The sequence below is a fragment of the Brienomyrus brachyistius genome, chromosome 8 (assembly GCF_023856365.1).
Source record: "Brienomyrus brachyistius isolate T26 chromosome 8, BBRACH_0.4, whole genome shotgun sequence".
In the NCBI taxonomy this organism is placed as follows: Eukaryota; Metazoa; Chordata; class Actinopteri; order Osteoglossiformes; family Mormyridae; genus Brienomyrus; species Brienomyrus brachyistius.
This window is the reverse complement of record NC_064540.1, coordinates 20,127,423-20,146,274: the sequence shown is the minus strand read 5'-3', so window position 1 is coordinate 20,146,274 and position 18,852 is coordinate 20,127,423. Positions and strand designations below refer to the sequence as shown.

Below are 18,852 nucleotides of genomic sequence, written 5' to 3'. Positions count from 1 at the left end.
AACTTGTTTCAGATGTTTATTCAGCAGGGTGCAAAAGTCCCACTTAGGTGGTTCTCTTCATTTTAATTCCCACCCTACTCTTATGATAGGTGTACATTTACAAAATTACAGTAATGTGTTCTATAATGGCATTTTACATTTAAAGGTATCACCCTCGTGTGATTCTTAGGACACCTGTTTGCATTAGACACTAGTTATTGAACATATTAGCAAATGTTTAATTTGAAGTCGGTATGTCTTTACATGAGTACGCATATTGCTCACCATTCTGTGGTTATAATTACTGTTTTGTGAGCAAGGGGGTTATGATGATGGGTTTTACTAGGTTGGATTAAGACGCCATTTAAGATCATAGTCAAGATTATTAAAGACTAAATCGACCCTGACTCTGGAATAAACTTAATGGGCTATGAGATGGGTTATTTTTTATGTTTTTTATATGAATTGCAATTTAGCTGTTGATCTACCCTAGATTAACTTTCACAAGACAACGTGTTTTGAATGCCAAAAAAAGGTTTAATTACTCCTAAAATTGGATATTGAGTATCAGGGTCGAATCTGATATACAGAATGGCAACTCAAGTTGAAAAGTGGGGTGGTCATACCAATGGTTAGGTGAAGGCTTGCAAAGTTACTCATGGACTATTAAAGCTTCATAGGTTATGTGGATCGATGTGGACAGCGGCTTCAACCTAATCAATAACTAAAGTCAAAGGTGGCTGTAAAACTAGCAAATGCTTCAAAGTCGTCGTTCTCTCTGTTCAAGTCACCTCGTGATGCAGCCTTCAAAATATTATTGGAAAAAATAACTATAACTGGCATTTTTTTTCTAACGGCATATCGACAAAAGATTGAGTGGTGAAGGTTTGAGAGGAAATGATACAAAAAGGAGTAACTCATAAATGTCATATAATTTTAAATTAACGTAGTTATCGACAACTATTCTCATTCGTTTGGGCTAAGACCTACTAGTTGCCACTGTTAGTTAACAATGGTCCCAAAGGCATATGTATCTTGGTAATAACTTTACAACGCAAAAAAATAGACAAAACACTGCACTTTGTACAACGTGACACTGCGCCACCACGGGTTTTTTTTTTTTTTTTGCCCCCTCCCGCCTGATAAGATGCAGGTAAGATGTTTTGCACACTTTCGGCATTTCATCCAGCTACAGAAACGAAGGGTGTCGCCGAGACAGGAGGCTGCCCGAGAATTTGCAGCGCCTCGTTCCGCTGGGCAGCTGGATACCACCGACTTCGGAGCCGGGATCATGGAGAACAGCTCATCCAGATCACCGGACCCTTCTTCTTGAGCCCAAGACACACTGAGAATTTTGTTATTCATATTACCGGGCACCGCTTCCTGAGCCCGTAAAACACGGAGGATTAGATATTCATATTACCGGATCCCTGCTGCATACTCCTGTAAAACAGGGACGTTTGGATATTCAGAGTACCGGGCCCCACGTTTCGCGCCAGTAAAGAAAAAAACACGACGAGTTTCATATTCATGTTACGGGGCCCCGCCGCTCCCTGGTGCATGGCGGTCTGTTGGAGGTGAGTATCCCAGTTTGCGCTGCAACTCCTCGCACCGAGGGAGAGATGGGATAGGAAAAATGGGAGGAGGTGTTGGAGGAGGAGAGGGCGGGGGGAAGATAGGAGGGAGAGACTCCACGCAAAAGTCGTTTGTGGGAAGCCGGTTTTCGGTTTACCCTGCTTTTTAATGCGATTAAAGCGACTATTATAAACGCCTCCGGTTCGGGACAGAGAGCAGGACGGGAGGGGGGTGTCCGTCTCTGTGTAGCCGGATGTCAGTCGTGCATAAGCTAAAATGGCAGAGTTAAGATGGACGCGGCCTATTTTAAGTACCCTTTGCTTCCCCGCACAGCGTTATTAAGCTTGGAAAAGGTCTGAAAGCTTAAGGTGGTTGTGTCTCCCCTGCAATCAGTCTCTAAGTTTAAAAGTAATTTAAAAATATTTTTGTGTTGGGCCGTGGTTTACTTTGCGTTTAAACCAATAAGTAAAAACATGCAAATACTTTACCGCTTAAAAATATTTGTCCAGCTAGCTTCCGGTTCCCATGTTTCAAAACCTCAGGTTGTGCATTTGAGTCCAAATAAGGCGCTCCGAACATTTATATTAAAGGGTGCCCGTATTGGTTAAACCGAAGTCAATGTATAAGTGCTACTTCCATGTGCACGCATAATCCCGATTCCCGTTCGTATTTTACAGTTTTTTTTTATATAAATTTTTTTACATAATAATGATTACTTTTTATAATCGTTATTTATTAACTATACAACATCTGTGTGCAATTGAAAGTGCAATCAAAAGTAAATTACTTGCAAGTTGCACTTACTAGTTAATCGATTTCTAACATTTCTATGAATTATACGCTTAGTGGTTAAACTGAATGATCTTCACTACCAAAAAGCCTTTAATAAATTTACGGAATATTAACATAATGTAATAATTAGTAGTATTAGTATGCCTCTGCAAACCTAAACGTAGGCATTAAAACTGGAAATGTGTAATTGATGTCTATGTGATGGTGTGTGTACATTGCGTGGTTAGCAGCGATAGGACTATCGGTGGTAAAGTATTTATTAGTATTTAGAGAATGATGTAATTCATTGACGTAATTACACGTGCTAATTGAAGAGTCTGTGCCTGAAAGTGTTATATCACTAATACCCCACCAGTTACTACTGTAAGATTTTGAAAACGCATTTAGAATAAGAATGTTTTTTTTTTAAGTTGCATTTTAAAAAATCTACTAGAAAGTTTGAGGACAAGTAAATGGAGATAATTTTGTATCCTGGAAGGCTTTTTTAGTCACAGCAAAACATTCTTATATTTCAACTTTGATTTATACCAATTAATAGGCCTAAATACCAATGTTAAACAAGCAGTGTTTTAAGCCAGAGTTGTCCTGAAGCCATCACAGATGTTTGGCATGCTTTTCTTTAAAGAGCATGATGTCCTCCATGACCTTTCAGCCCTGTACATGTTTGATTTTTCGTGGTATCATTGCTGTCAACTTCAGTCACAGTTTGATTGCAGAGCTGGGGGCTGGAGCCTTACCAGTAGCTTTTTTTATGGACAGTTGATTGCTTGCCCTCCTATCTGGAGAGCAAAACCCCATTTGTCCGAAAAAAGGCCTGGAAACTTCTGTGAGACCAGCCAGGGGAGGTGTCACCACGTGCCGGAAGGATGGAGAGCGTGGGGCTCCAGGCCGTAACTCTGAGCGACGGTTCGACGGCCTACATCCAGCAGGCCATCAAAGGTGAGCATGCGGCCTGCTGCTCAATGCTACGGAGGCTGGGCTCAGGGCGAAACAAAGCCAACCGTCCATGACTTCAACAGGAAGCTAACGTAATTGATAATTAGCCTATGTCTGCAGCCGAAAGATTATTCCATTAAGCAACATACGCCAAAATCAGGTTCTCTCATCAGTAGCGTCTAATAACAAGGAAGACTCTCTTCCTCCAAATCAATATTAGAATGTTTTACTCAAACGTATTCCAGCCTTATGCCTCAAACAACCAATGACTGGTATACCCTACAAATACTGGTTTGTGCCTAGAAAAGGGAGGAAGTGCCCAGACCTTTAAATGGGTCGGGGTACACAGTAGACTGAGGGCCCCTTTCGTTTTGCAGATGGAAGCTTGGTAGAAGGCGATACCATCCAGCTCGAGGACGGCACCACGGCCTACATCCAGCAGGTCACAGTACAGCAAAAAGGTCAGTAGAGGGCGACTCCCACCTTCCTGCTGCCAAGAGACCAGTTAAAGGAGCTGCTTTTCTACTCTAATGAAACTTTCTCCAAAGACGTGCTGCCTTTCGAGGATGGACAGGTGGTCCAGCTGGAAGATGGCAGTACTGCCTACATTCACCACACGCTGAAAGGTAACTTGGTCTCAGCTGAAAAGTTTAACTCAAAATAACTATGCAGCATACCCATGGTTCACAAGTTGTAGTTAGGTGCAAGGCCTTTTGACCTTTCACCTTTGACTTGACAGAGGGCTATGACCCCAGTGCAGTGGAGGCAGTGCAGCTAGAGGATGGCAGCACAGCCTACATCCACCACCCGACAGTGCTGCAGTCAGGTCGCACTACCCATGCCGTGCAGGTAGGGGGGGCTATGGAGGAGCCTCTGGACCCCAATACCATTGCCACCCTGGAGCAGTATGCTGGCAAGGTACATGCCCCTTGAACAGTTTAATAATTTTTTTTCCTTTAAGAATTAAATTGGTCAACTCAGCTTTTCTCTCAAACAGGAGGCAGACGACAGCATTGGCAGTGAGCTTCAGAAGGTGGATTCCAGAGTGGAGCATACCACTGTGCAGGTGCTATGCCATTGGCTGGGAGTATGGTGGGAGGGGCTACGGTATGACCATAGTCAATTTGATACGACACTTCCAATGAAGTGTGGCAGGGGTTGGCCCGCGATTGATCAGAGAGGTCAGATTCAGTGACCAACTGCCTGATTCCTCCTTCAGGTGATGATTGAGGGAAAGGCCTGGGGCTCCACCAAGACCCAGCAAACACCCGAGAAGAGTTTCCGATGTGACTACGAGGGCTGCGGACGCCTATACACCACCGCACATCACCTCAAGGTGCCACTTATGACACGACAAAAAAAAAAAAGCTAACTATGTCATAGGGACATAGACGGCAGCCAATCACAACAACACTCACATAGATCTTAGGCAGTGAAGTTCTCCATGGTCCTGCTTTATCTCCAGATAATTCATCTTCCATAAGTGCCGGGTCAGGGGGTGCAGAGGGGCACATCTGCAGATGATTTCCAGATTCTCCGTAATGACACTCATTACGAGACTGCCGTGTCACTTAATCCTAGTTGTGGCAGTAGGCTTTGTAAGGTTGCATTTGTACCAGTAGAGCCATTAAAGAGAATGTCACAGTGCCAATTGCGTCGTGCTGATAAGACTAAAGATGAACACCTTCCTGTTATTTGGAGGGGAGATAGGCAACATTTGTGAAATTTCTGACAGTGCTATGGGTAAACCTCCAGGGTTGGACTTCGATTCACACTCCTCTCTGTTAGGAGTTTGCATGCTCTGATTGGTTAGGGGGCTGCCTGCACTGTCTGCAGTTATTTTCTGCAGTTGTGCAGCTGGGTGAATGAGTGTCTCTAAACTGTCCCCAGAGTGTTGCGTCCTGTCGAAGCAGTTTCTTACCTCAGGCTCAGTAGTTATTAAAAGCAGATGTATAGACCGCTTAAAAACTGCAGGTCTTTCAGGTTTAGTTTGTCTGTGGCTCAAATCCTGCTAATGACTTCCGGTTAATCTGCATAAGAGCTGCATGCTGCATTTTGATCGCCCGTCCACCATGGCGCCGCGGTCGGAGGCCACCCGGTGAGTGAAAGTGAGGTAGTGAGACAGCATCCCTCCGCGGCAGGTGCACGAGCGCGCTCACACGGGCGACAGGCCGTACCACTGCGACATGCCCACCTGCGGCAAGGCCTTCGCCACCGGCTATGGGCTCAAGAGCCACCTGCGCACGCACACGGGGGAGAAGCCGTACAAGTGTCCCGAGGACATGTGCTACAAGGCCTTCAAGACGTCGGGGGACCTCCAGAAGCACGTACGCACACACACAGGTACCGAGCGTAATGAGCTGCGTAAGCTTGCATCAGTACCTCTATGTTTTCGTGTAATTTGATATAATTTCAAAATTACCTTTTTGGAATATTGGAAATACCCCTATCAAATGGCCAGTTAACACAAGCACACACACACACACACACATACGTTTATACTCGTATCTTTGTGAGGACCGTCCACTCATTTAACTGGGAAAACCCCTAATTGCAGCAATGACAACCTTAACCCCTACCCAGTCCTAACCTTAACCATAAGTAACCAAATATAATACATTTCATTTTTAGTTTTTTTTTTGATTGCAGTCACAGATTTTTATGAAATTGGGTTTCCTATTTTGGGGATTGAAAAGATGGTCCCCACATAGTCGAAAAAAAAAAAAAGTTTTTAATACATTGTGGGGACTCGAGTATTAATAGTGTGTGCTGCACTGCCCGCAGGCGAGAAGCCCTTTCGCTGTCCTTTTGAGGGCTGCGGCCGCTCCTTCACCACCTCCAACATCCGCAAAGTGCACATCCGCACGCACACGGGGGAGCGGCCCTACATGTGTCCCGAGCCTGGCTGTGGGCGGGGCTTTGCCAGTGCCACCAACTACAAGAACCACATGAGGATCCACACGGGTGAGGTGCTGCGCGGCCACTAGTGTGTTTGGCAAACGCACGCTGAGCGCACACACACACACGGTCACACACATGACCGTCCATTGATATCTATGGGCAAAACCCTAATCCCAGCCCTAACCTTAACCATAAATAACCAACTAAATACAAGACGTTTGACATTTTTAGTTTTCTGATTGCAGTTACAGGTTGTAATTAAATTGAGTTTCCCCTGGTGGGGACCAGAAAAAATAACGGTCCCCACAATGTCAAAATAACAGGTTTTTATTGCATTGTGGGGATGAAATGCATTATACACACACGCACACGCAGATTTCACAATGCCCATAGGACTGAATCGCAGTAGGCTTTTGATGAGACATTTAACAGTTTTTCTGAATTACTAACACTAAACCCCATTCTTGGAAAAACCTCCAACTGCCAAAACTCATTCATCGAGTCAATCACTCATTTGGCAAAACTGTAAACAGTGCTCACATAGTTAGACGCAATTCGCAGATCTGAGTCATCCTTTTTACAAAACATCCGTATTCATCAAAACACATTTTGTAGCGTGGTGAACTTTGATGCCAAACAGAGAACGCAGGCCACCAAATTAAACGGAGCCAGCACACAGTAGTCGTCATTTCAGACGAGTGACTCAAATCTGTTCGCACATGTTTCTGAACATGTGAAGAAGCCAGTGAGGGACTAGAACAAAGAATACGTGCTGGATGAGCTGGAAGATGCAGATGGGTCACAAAAGAGGATTCCTCCTCCATTACCTACAAAAGGAGAACATTTTCCATAATCTACATGTTCTCTGTCCTGACCCAGCCCAAAGAGCTGATGATGATGATGATGAATAACAATGAATATTCATTGTTGACTTTGACTTGGCAGTTGTACAACATTTTACTGCAATGAGCCTTTCATTAGGATTTTTTTTTACTTTGTTCCTTACAGTAATTTTTTTTGGTATTCTGAATACTGTAATCATTCCTCTTTGCTTTACATACACTATATGAACTAAAGTATTGGCACACCTGGCCATTACACCTACAGAAACCTTTATGAAATGCATCCCATTCTAAATCTATAGGCATCAATATAGAGTTACCCCCCTTTACAGCTATAAGAGCTGCCACTCTTCTGGGTAGGCTTTCAGTAATAATAATAATTGATCCCCATGGGGAAATTCACGTTACGCCTCCCCAAACTTGCTCTCTGTAGGTGAGAGCAAGCTGACTGCAAAGGGCAGCCAGCCATATCAACACCCAGGGAGCTGGGGGTTACAGGCCTTGCTCAAGGACCCATAGACATGCAGACATGCTGAGGCTGGGCTTGAACCGGCGACCTTCTGATCACAGACAGAGGGACTTAGCCTTGTGGAAGGAGCGTGTGACTGGGAATTTTTTCTCATTCATCCAGAAGAGCATTTTTAAGGCAGACACTGATGTTGGACATGAAGGCCTGGCTCACAATCTCCGTTATAGTTCATCTCAAAGACATTCAGTGGGGTTGAGGTCAGGGATCTGTGTTGGCCAGTCAAGTTCTACACCAAACCCACCCAATCGTATCTTTATGGACATTACGTTGTGCACGTTTGTGTTGACTGCTTTGAGCAAAGTTTTCAGGAAACGTGCTTTGGCAATTCAGAAAAACTGTAATATGTGCCTCACTGATACATGAACCACCAGGAGAGGGGAATTACTGCTTAAGAGCTATTTATGTTAAGCAATTATTATATGAGGAACAAGCAAAGAACCATGCACTCAGCTCCAGGTGAGTCTGGTTTATTTGCATGTGTGCTGACACTCTGGTTTTGGAAAAATTTTATGATTTGGACAGTATGACTCCGCACTTAGCCATCTCTCCTATTTGACTCTCCCTGCCGGCCCCTGGAGGATGGGCTCCCCCTTTGAGTCTGGTCCCTCCCAAGGTTTCTTCCTTCTTGGGAGTTTTTCCTTGCCACTGTCGCCTTTGGTTTGCTCACTGGGGGCTTTGGGTGCGGATGCTGTAAAGCGCTTTGAGACGATGTAATGTTGTGATAATGCGCTATACAAAAATAAATTTGTTGTTGCTGTTGTGGTTCATGCCATAAACATATGTAAGTGGAGGGTCGTCCACATGTACTGCACACGCGTGTGTTTGTAACGTTCTGGGAAACCCCCGCAGGTGAGAAGCCGTACGTGTGCACGGTGCCCGGCTGTGGTAAGCGCTTCACTGAGTACTCCAGCCTGTACAAGCACCACGTGGTGCACACGCACTGCAAGCCTTACACCTGCAGCCACTGCGGTAAGACCTACCGGCAGACATCCACACTGGCCATGCACAAGCGCACCGCCCATGGTGACTTCGACACCCCTGAAGAGGGTGAGCACACTGGGGAAGGGGGTTATCAAATTATGAACTGTAACAGTAATGATGCTAATAAATTAATAAATATGAAGGACTTGATGTTTGAAAGGGGGGATTGACTCATCGTCGCCCCCTCTGGTCTGCTTTGTCCATTGTCGCTCCGCCTTGCCCGCCCCCTCTGGCAGAGGGGGAAGCTCTGGAGCCACCTCTCAAACAGCCCCGGCTGGCTTTCCTGGATGGAGGGGACACAAAGGAAGAGGCCTCCCATGTCACCATGATGACCGGTGACTCCATAAGCCCACAGGTGGCCCTCATCACACAGGAAAGGGGTCAGCAGGTGAGTTACGATGTCATTTTAAGGACAATGGCTCAAAGTGGAATGTTTGTAAAGAGTAGCCTATCAGCCTATACATAGGTTCTGTCTCAGTACCAAGAACACAAAGATCATACTTGTGGTCTTGGCAAGAATGGTCTTGCTGAATTGCCTTCCAAGAGTGAACTTGGGGTGCAAAGAATCATGGGATTGGTCTCTTTTGGCAAGGAACCAACGTATCAGTATCTGCGGTTGGGTAAGAACAACGTCCAGGGATTTTTATCGCCGTCTGTACTTGTGTTTTTTGGGACTGCTCTTCGGCAATGGATGATGATGTAAAACAGGTACGCGAGAACGCAAGTACGGTCAAGTACACATATTGAGAAACACCCATAATCTGGTACCTCCTGAACCTGGTAGTAGTATCCCGGAGTGCATATTGCTATGCTTTGTGGAGAGTGTCTACATTGGAACATCACGCGGGGAGTGAGGTGCATCTCTGTATCTGCAGGTCAGCCTGTCCCACGAGGAGCTCCAGGTGCTGGGCACGGCGATCACCATGGTGACTCAGGACGGCACGACCATCACGGTGCCCGCCCACCAGGAGGCGGTGGACGGCACAGGCCAGCACACGGTAGCCATGGTTTCCGGGGACGGCAAGGAGCTGCAGCCGGTAGGGGGGGTGGGGGGGGGCACTGCCAATTCATAGATGTGGAAATAATCAACACATCCCTTTAAACCCTTGGATGGATACATTAGTGGTTGGATGGGATTGGCGGGTTTCTTTTGTAGACCAGGGATATCAAGCTGGACACAACATTTCTTAAAAACACTGAACTATATATATATATATATATATGCATGAATTTCAGCCTGTAACATGTTGCGCTTTCCTTCTCTCCCTTCTGAGGTTGCCATAGTGACATCAGACAGCATCATGACTGGAGGCACTGGGATGTCAGGCCCGAATTACCAGCAGGTGGCGCTTTTGGCCACAGCTAACGGCACCCAAATCGCTGTTCAGGTTGGTGTCTGGCTTTTGCATGAAAGCAGGAAGGAGACGAACTGAGGGATAAGATGCTGTTGTGGCAGCTGTTCTGGGCTGTAGAGCGAGGGCACTTGGCTTTGCCTTGTTCTCACTGCCATGCTAATAGCCAGTAATGGCTGACTTTGGATCAGAATGGCAGAATCTCATGTACATTGATGGGCAAGAAGTAATGCACTGTTAATAAGTGTGTGTGTGTGTGTGTGTGTGTGTGTGTGTGTGTGTGTGTGTGTGTGTGTGTGTGTGTGTGTGTGTGTCTGTGTCCTCCACAGCTGGAGGACCAGCAGACCCTGGAGGAGGCCATCAGCATGGCCACTGCCGCCATCCAGCAGGGGGGCATGTCCCAGGATACGGGGCCCTCCTAGGCAGAACCTGAGGCACCACTGAGAGGTTAGGGAGGGAGGATCTAGAGGGGTTGGGGCAGGGCTGTTCCTCAGGAACCCACCATCAGAACATCTGTAGGCTTCAAACATCTCCTCATCTCTACCCACCACACTACCGCCTTGCCTCAGTCAGAACAACGCCCAACCTACCCTCCCAGTACTTTTAGCTTCGAACCGTAAACTTTTAAAGGTAAAAAGCTTTAAAAACAAAAAACAATAAGCCGTTTTGGTGAAAGAGACCTGGAGAAGGGAAATGTCCCCCACAACTGGCACCTTTCACCAGCCGTTTTCACAAGACGTCCACGTGCGAAGGGGCACCGGAGACTGACCAACAGCTTCCTTCCTCAGCCTGGGTTCGACGGTGAGCTTGTTTACTGAAGGCCCACACAGGTTTTAGCAGCTTCAGGGATAATCCGTTATGGGTTATGGAAGGTCAAAGTTCACCCTTTAGACATCTGTAGTCTTCATAATAATATATATTCATTCCCTGTTGAAAGTCCTAGTAAAGTTTTCCCAACAGCATGTCTGACTGTTCCTGGAAAGGTTTTCATACCAGAACTGTTGTATCTCTTATGTTCTTCATCTTCAAACATCAGAACCAGTAGAGATACTGATGAGTATTGCGAACTGGTTGAGTCCTAATGAGGTACAAGGTTTTGAACGGGCATGGACTCGTAATAAGCCCAAGCATTTTTAATTACGTGATGCAATGCAATCCCAGACTGTTTGCTATCAGTCTTCCATCCTTGTGTTTAAGGAGCAGAGACTTTAAGTACGGGTGGTGTCATCTATCAAGAGGGACGTCACTCCACCCTTAAGGGCAGAATCGGGGAAATCAGTCTTACGTTTGACTACACATCATTTAATACATTACCAAACTTATTACAATGGTGTTGCACCATTTATAAATGTGTATCTTTTTTTAAATCCAAAAATAAAGCTGAATATTTAAGAGGACTGGATGATATATCTTGGTTGAAGTACACCTGTCGCATTAAAATTGTGAATAGTTCAAGTATTCAGTCGCATTATTTTTCATGCTTACTGGCGAATTTCATGGCCGGGCAACTCCTTTTTATTGATTGTTCTGGACTTGATAACATTGCTCTTAACCCAGTGTTGTCTCACACGTGCTCCTAGAAGGGTGCGTGAAACCACTTGAAAAACATTTTTTTAATCATTGGGTGGCCATACAGGATTTATGCTGTCTACCTTTGTGCCGCCAGGGGGAACCCTTGCCCTGCCTTCCCTCATGTCAATACACAGTATTAAGCTCTCTTGTCTGTTGTTGGTCTATTACTTTTCCATTTTTGTGTTTAGACATTGCAAATGTCTAACTAAATTATGCTGAACTCAAACTAGGCATAACAGATAAGCTGCCTTCACTTCTTTGTATGACATATAAGGATAGTGAAGGACATGCTGTCCTGACTCCGCCGGTAGTCACCCCTGAGGGCCCTTAACCCCCCAGCTCCATGGGCAGCACTGCCAAGCTCATATATATGCATCTGTGTGTCACAGAGAGTAAGATGGGGTTGGCAGAAAGAAAAAAATTCCCTGCATGGATCAGTAAAGTTTCATTATTATTATTAATATTATTATTATTATTAATCTGTTCAGGATTGTGCATGTAATAATTTCTTTAAAAACAAGAAATTAAAGTATAGTCTGGTGACATTCCTCACAAGGTCTTCCAAAACTATGTAAATCGATTTGCTAGGCTGGTTAATTTTTTTGATAGGCTTTTATTAAAGATGCGCGCATGTTATGTTTGTAAAATGCCGACAATTGTGAATTTATGAATCAGTCACCTGCCCAGTTTGGAGGCCAGTCCTACGTGCTTCATCGGTATATTTGTGTGAGGTTTTGTGACAGGTCTGGGGGTGTCCTGCAAAGGGAAGGGTACTCGCACTTACAAAGTACATAATGCAGATGGAGCTGAATGCACTGGCTTCATGTGTGGCTGGGAATAATTTAAACAGAAATCTGTGCTCATCGGGGGGGTCATCTGTACTGGTTTCCCCCAGAAGAATCCTTATGTAGGAATGAGAATACAGTGAACTTAGATCTGATGTCCTTTGTTGAAGATGCAGCACAAGGAAGTGACTCAGAGCTCAAACCTTGGTCTCTGGTAGTGGTTTCCATGGATATAAGCAACAGTGACGTCATTAAAAAGAAATTGTTCCCTGTTTGGTCTTGAAAGGTGCACGTTTAGGTTGCAGGCAGGCAGGCGGGTCAGTGGGTGGGGCTGCTTTGAGTGCCATTTGCTTCTGTTCTAGTTTTTTTGCATATGACTACAGCCTGATGGGTGTGGTTCCCGCCTGTGACTGACGGCAGCTGGCGGCGTGTGGGCGGAGCAGGTAAGCTTCTGACCACACCCACATGTTCATGCAGGTGGTGCAGCCTGTACTCTCTGCTTCTGTCATTGTTCCTGACGATCCGTCTGTTTTCCCAAACCGCGTATCCAGTATAGTGTCTTGTTGATACTGCAAAGCAAAGATGTTAAATGTTCTTTTCCCCGTCGTTACATGACAGCTTTGTTCCCAAAGGGGGAAGCTGACATGGTTCAGACATCTGTGCCCCCCACCCCACAGTTGTGACTGGCTGTTTAGTCTCTTAGCTCCGAATGAATCTGCTTGTTAAATCTCTCCCACCCTCCCTGACACACACAGTCATTGTTCTGTCCAAGATGAAGGCAGATCAGCATGGAGGTCCACCTGTAAGATTTCCTGCTGATGTGTTCTGCCCGCTGCGGGAGGCACAGAGTGAATGCACATGTGTGAATCTCCTGGTAGGTGCTTCTTGACCTCATCAGCAAAGGGCTTTACCACGCCACACAGTCCAGTACTGAGATAGGCTAATGAAGCACCTTCATTGAGGCACTCAGTGCTGGCGGAGGTAAACTGCAACCTAATCTGGGAGGTATAGGTAAACTGTAAACCTGCTGGTGATGGATCGCCTGAACCTCTTTTGTGAAAGGCACCAAGTCAGCTAAACCATAACTACAAACTGCAGCTAGAGATCTCCTTGTGGTTACCAACGGTGTGTATGTGACCGAGTGAAAGAGAACAGTTATTAAAAGATCAGAATGATAAGTGGCAAGGGCGGAAAAACGTGTCCCGATTCCCAGGGTGACTGGGTATGATGACATGACCGTTACCAAACACATACAAAGACAAAACACAGCGTCACAATGAAGATGCACACACACCCAGTTAGTCATGTTAAAGGGGTTACAACTTTTCATCCATGCAGAGCTGTGAGTATAGAGGCTGAGCAGAGTTTCCTGTGGCTGGGATGAGGTGTCAGGAAGGCTATGAGTATCATATACTGTGGTCACCATTTTGGCTTATGAGTCTGCAATGTGTTTAATTAGGGCAGTGGTTCTCAGACTCGGTCCTCAGGCCCCACTGCCCTGCTTGTTTTCCTGCTATCCCTGCCCTACACACAAGTCCCAGCTGTCTTTCAGCTTCTGATTGACTGAACACACCTGATCCAGGTAATGAGCAGTGTGTAGGGCAGGGATAGCTGGAAAACAAGCAGGGCAGTGGGGCTGGGGACCGAGTTTGAGAACCACTGAATTAGGGAGTGTTTTCCATTGGGGGGGTGAAAGACACCCAAAAATGTCGAGTCTCCTGAAGATTTCACTTTCAGATACACTTGTGTTAGGGCAAAATTATGCTCTATTCATCTGTAAATAGATGTGCTACGATGTTGGCAATTGCTTTTGCCACATGGAAGCAACCTGTGAACCTTTTAGTTTGGACCACCAAAGATGGAGTCTGCCTGAAACTCACACGTAGCTCGTTACAGACGATCTGTTTTTCTCAGTAAGTTCAGCACTACCGATAAGTGCCAGCTGTAAAGTGGGACGAGCTTTCAGCTGAATGTCCTGCTGCATGATATAATGGTCCCGTTGAGTTGTTTACTCTTGTTCATGCTTTTGTGGTTTTTGTTTTTATTTTTTTGTTGCTCCCCCTGACCTAAATGACCACCAAAAATAGTTACTTGTCCGTATGTTGAGACATACTTTCACGCCTGCGAACATCTGAGTGAGATGGTAGCGTTCCAGGCTGAGCAGTGAGTCGCTTTGACTCGTGAGAGACGTGAGCGATGTTTGGGTTGGCCGCCCTGCCCATGCACCAGTGAGTGGGTCGCAGAGGAATGTCAGTTGATTGTTTTCACGTTATGCCTGGGCGTGTTTTTCAGTGGTGAGTGGGGAGGGGGGTCCTCTCCCCAAGGAAACACTCTTGAGGCCTCCCATGAGGAGCACTGGCTCCACACCCATACAGAGCTCCTCCCCATCGACTTCCCGAGTCTCTGACCAGTTGTCACGGCCACGCCTCCGTTTGCTCCTGTGTTTGGGGTCCAGTCGTGCCTAGACAGTGTTTTTATTTATAACTTTAAAACAACGTAAGTGTGCGAGGCCTTGTACTCTGTTGTGGGGGTGGGGGGGGAGGGGCACTTTCATCTGCCAGCGGAGCAGCTAGTGTGGGTGTGGAGGAGGAATTTAGGGTGTGGGTCGGTGCTGGGGGGTGGGCGAAGGGATTAGCACTAGCCAAAGGGAGACAAAGGTGGGGGAGCTCTGATATCAACTGGTGTCAGAGGCAGGGGGTTTACTGGAACCAGTACGCTCCAGGGCGCAAGGTGTGTGCGTGTGAGTGTGTCTGAGCCTGCGTCCTCAGTAGAGACTGAAGTGACAAAGGAGTAGACACCCCCAAGACTGGGTGTGGGGCCATTACTAAATGAGCACGGGGGGAGGGGGGTAGTTTCAGCCGTCTCCTCCCTCCCCCACATCAGGACAGCTTACAGTCTTTCTTTGTACTCTTTTTTCCCAAGCTAATAATGGAAACGCACTAAACGACTTCCTTAACACATAAAAAAACATTGACTTCGACCGCAGTTTGGGCACTTCTAGCAGCTGTTCATTGCAAGCATTTTTAATGTTTTTTTTCCCCCCTTTTTAAGTTAAGATGGACTTTTTAATTCGAATCAGGTGGCAAATGTAAGTGAACCCCTGATTTGTAAATGTGGGAATTGTGGGAGGGAAGGGAAAAAGCCTGCCTGGAGACAGAGGAAAACCAATCAGAATGCAGCGAGGACTGTAAACAAAGTCTGACTTCCTGGGGCAGCTGCGCAGGTCAAAGGTTGCCTGCCTGCTTCTTTCCCATAGTAGCTGATGGGCTTCAGCTAAGAAGATTTTGGGAAGGATGCGTATTGGTAATGTACGCCAAGATTGGGGTGCCAAGGCTATAGCACCCCGCCAGACGTCCATTAAAGTGTGTTTCCGCATCAGTCGGAATGGTGAGAGGGGCCAGAACAGCTTTCTCTGTTTACAGAAACAGACTTTTTTACTTTGATTCTAAAATTGCTGACGTTCTTCTTTAAGTCAGTCTTGATATCAGACTGACTCCCTCTTGACTAATACAGATACGAGAATGAGGCTCAGCGTATCATCCATAGCTGCGTAATTATCTTTTAGTTTTTATTAATAATTGCATAATTACTTTCCCATTGTAATGGATTTAGTGAATGTCTTGCTATTATTCAATAATTATCATTTGCCCACCTACTGTGGTATAGCTAATTTTATATCCCCCCACCACTACCTACCTCACAGCAACTGGTGTGCCTGTCTGTAGTGGGCGGGGGGCCCAGTGGGGGTTATAGAGCGGCTGGGCGGAAAGGCAGCTGATGTAGAGCAAGCAGCAAGGAAGCCCAACACTTGTGTGGAGGTGGGGGCAGATTTCGGGTAGGGGTGGGGGCGATATTTACACAAACACATGTGTAAGTAACATGCAAATGCAACCTTTACAGAGACACGTAAACAGGCAAAGCAGGAACACAAAAGCACAGCATGAATCCACAGTGTTACAGTTGCACCAGTAAACGCAGTCACTTAGGAAATATACATGGTGTCGTTTACCTGCAAAATATGTAAAAAGGTGAGTTATACCAGTGTTCATGAAAATGAGTATTTTGGACGATGACTAGTGAAAGTAGAACGTCACCATTCCCATACTGGTTAAATACAATCCCATGAGCACTGTGAATGGGACTCGACTATAGATGTAAATGAGCTGTAACTGCTCCCTGTCTGTTTTGCGATGGTTGCCAGGAGAAGGTCTTTGAGGCTCAAACCGAAGTGTGGGGTAGAGGATGGGGGGGGCATATTCAAAGACGCCTTGTGCTGGCAGTTTGGTGTGGGATCGGCCATTGGGGGTAGTGAGTTTGCTGGTGCTGGAGGGGGGGTTGGGGGGGGGGGGCGCAATGGCTTTCGCAGATGGCGTTGGGGACACTGAGAGAGACTGTGTAAAGGTTTTTGGAAGCTTTACGCTGGGGTTGGGGGGGGGGGGTATTGTCTCCTTCCCCCAAAACACCAGATGCCTCTTTTCATGAAAGGTCTAGCGAGGTAATGCTAGTTACTCCATTCGCTTGCAGCAGCCCCCACCAGCACCCCCCAATAGCTCTCCCTGGGTTACCCTGGTCCACCCCCTACTACTCTGTGAGGGGGTCAAGGCCTTTCAGTATTTAGGTCAGTCCTTAATGGGGCTTGGTGAACACCCAGTGCTGTTTCGGCTGTGGGAGATTGTGTCTGTTCTGGGAGCCTCTGAGTCAATTCTGGGCCTTTCTGATGGAAATCACCTGCAAGCGGGCAGCCTGGACCACAGCACTAACAAAGGACCCAGGCCTCATAGCCCCTGCTGCGGTTGTCTGGGAAACTGCTTTCCACTCAGGGTGGCTGATGGCACCTCAGATTGTAAAAAAAAATCAATCGTCACCATGTACTGTTGCATGGATTAAATGCATATGAGGCTATGGATCTGGAGCTGAGGCACAGAGACACGGAAGGTGACACTGGATTATCCAGAGTTTCAGATCACCATCAGCAAATGATCGGTGGAAGGCATTTAGCAGTCTAAGTCTTGTTTCTAAACATTAAATCGTGCAAAATCATTAACAGAATATTTGTTAAGCATTTTCTATAATTCCATTAGGTCAAACATAATCAAAGTTCATTTACCAAATGCACCACAGTACCAAATTCAGCAGGCAATGAAATGAGTTTCTCTGACAGCTCCCTGTAGTAAAGTCATAACAGACAGAAATTAATAAATGAATGAATAATAGAATAAAATACTGCAAAATGTGCAGAGTCCAAACTGATCAGCTACTGTGGAGTCTGTTTGTCCCTGAGCCAGTGCTGTGGTGCCTGTTTGTCCCTGAGCCAGTGCTGTGGAGCCTGTTTGTCCCTGAGCCAATGCTGTGGTGCTTGTTTGTCCCTGAGCCGGTGCTGTGGTGCTTGTTTGTCCCTGAGCCAGTGCTGTGGTGCCTGTTTGTCCCTGAGCCAATGCTGTGGTGCCTGTTTGTCCCTGAGCCAGTGCTGTGTAGCCTGTTTGTCCCTGAGCCGGTGCTGTGGTGCCTGTTTGTCCCTGAGCCAGTGCTGTGGAGCCTGTTTGTCCCTGAGCCAATGCTGTGGTGCTTGTTTGTCCCTGAGCCAGTGCTGTGGTGCCTGTTTGTCCCTGAGCCAATGCTGTGGTGCCTGTTTGTCCCTGAGCCAGTGCTGTGTAGCCTGTTTGTCCCTGAGCCGGTGCTGTGGTGCCTGTTTGTCCCTGAGCCAGTGCTGTGGTGCCTGTTTGTCCCTGAGCCAGTGCTGTGGTGCTTGTTTGTCCCTGAGCCGGTGCTGTGGAGCCTGTTTGTCCCTGAGCCAGTGCTGTGGTGCCTGTTTGTCCCTGAGCCAGTGCTGTGGTGCCTGTTTGTCCCTGAGCCAGTGCTGTGGTGCCTGTTTGTCCCTGAGCCGGTGCTGTGGTGCCTGTTTGTCCCTGAGCCTGTGCTGTGGTGCCTGTTTGTCCCTGAGCCGGTGCTGTGGTGCCTGTTTGTCCCTGAGCCAGTGCTGTGGTGCCTGTTTGTCCCTGAGCCAGTGCTGTGGTGCTTGTTTGTCCCTGAGCCGGTGCTGTGGAGCCTGTTTGTCCCTGAGCCAGTGCTGTGGTGCCTGTTTGTCCCTGAGCCAGTGCTGTGGTGCCTGTTTGTCCCTGAGCCAGTGCTGTGGTGCCTGTTTGTCCCTGAGCCTGTGCTGTGGTGCCTGTTTGTCCCTGAGCCTGTGCTGTGGTGCTTGTTTGTCCCTGAGCCGGTGCTGTGGTGCCTGTTTGTCCCTGAGCCTGTGCTGTGGTGCCTGTTTGTCCTTGAGTCGGTGCTGTGGTGCCTGTTTGTCCCTGAGCCTGTGCTGTGGTGCCTGTTTGTCCCTGAGCCTGTGCTGTGGTGCCTGTTTGTCCCTGAGCCGGTGCTGTGGAGCCTGTTTGTCCCTGAGCCTGTGCTGTGGTGCCTGTTTGTCCCTGAGCCGGTGCTGTGGTGCCTGTTTGTCCCTGAGCCGGTGCTGTGGTGCCTGTTTGTCCCTGAGCCGGTGCTGTGGTGCCTGTTTGTCCCTGAGCCAGTGCTGTGGTGCCTGTTTGTCCCTGAGCCTGTGCTATGGTGCCTGTTTGTCCCTGAGCCGGTGCTGTGGTGCCTGTTTGTCCCTGAGCCTGTGC

The 18,852-nt window shown here is 47.0% G+C and overlaps 1 protein-coding gene across 1 annotated transcript; it reads left to right on the top strand.

Moving 5' to 3' along the window:
* Positions 1-1,611: 1,611 nt before the first annotated feature.
* znf76 (zinc finger protein 76) lies at positions 1,612-11,345 on the top strand. The gene is made up of 13 exons (XM_049022647.1): positions 1,612-3,285; positions 3,660-3,743; positions 3,831-3,908; positions 4,022-4,200; positions 4,280-4,348; positions 4,502-4,618; positions 5,424-5,625; positions 6,067-6,251; positions 8,409-8,601; positions 8,772-8,923; positions 9,411-9,572; positions 9,810-9,923; positions 10,217-11,345. Exons 1-13 carry the CDS (start codon positions 3,213-3,215, stop codon positions 10,307-10,309), a joined length of 1,701 nt encoding a protein of 566 aa, XP_048878604.1. The 5' UTR covers positions 1,612-3,212; the 3' UTR covers positions 10,310-11,345.
* Positions 11,346-18,852: the final 7,507 nt, after the last annotated feature.

Excerpts from the sequence above, each read along its gene's own strand:
- znf76 (XM_049022647.1), top strand. The coding sequence starts at position 3,213 with ATGGAGAGCGTGGGGCTCCAGGCCGTAACTCTGAGCGACGGTTCGACG. Across the intron at positions 4,349-4,501 it reads TGGAGCATACCACTGTGCAG|GTGATGATTGAGGGAAAGGC; the intron begins GTGCTATGCCAT and ends TTCCTCCTTCAG. Across the intron at positions 5,626-6,066 it reads GCACGTACGCACACACACAG|GCGAGAAGCCCTTTCGCTGT; the intron begins GTACCGAGCGTA and ends CACTGCCCGCAG.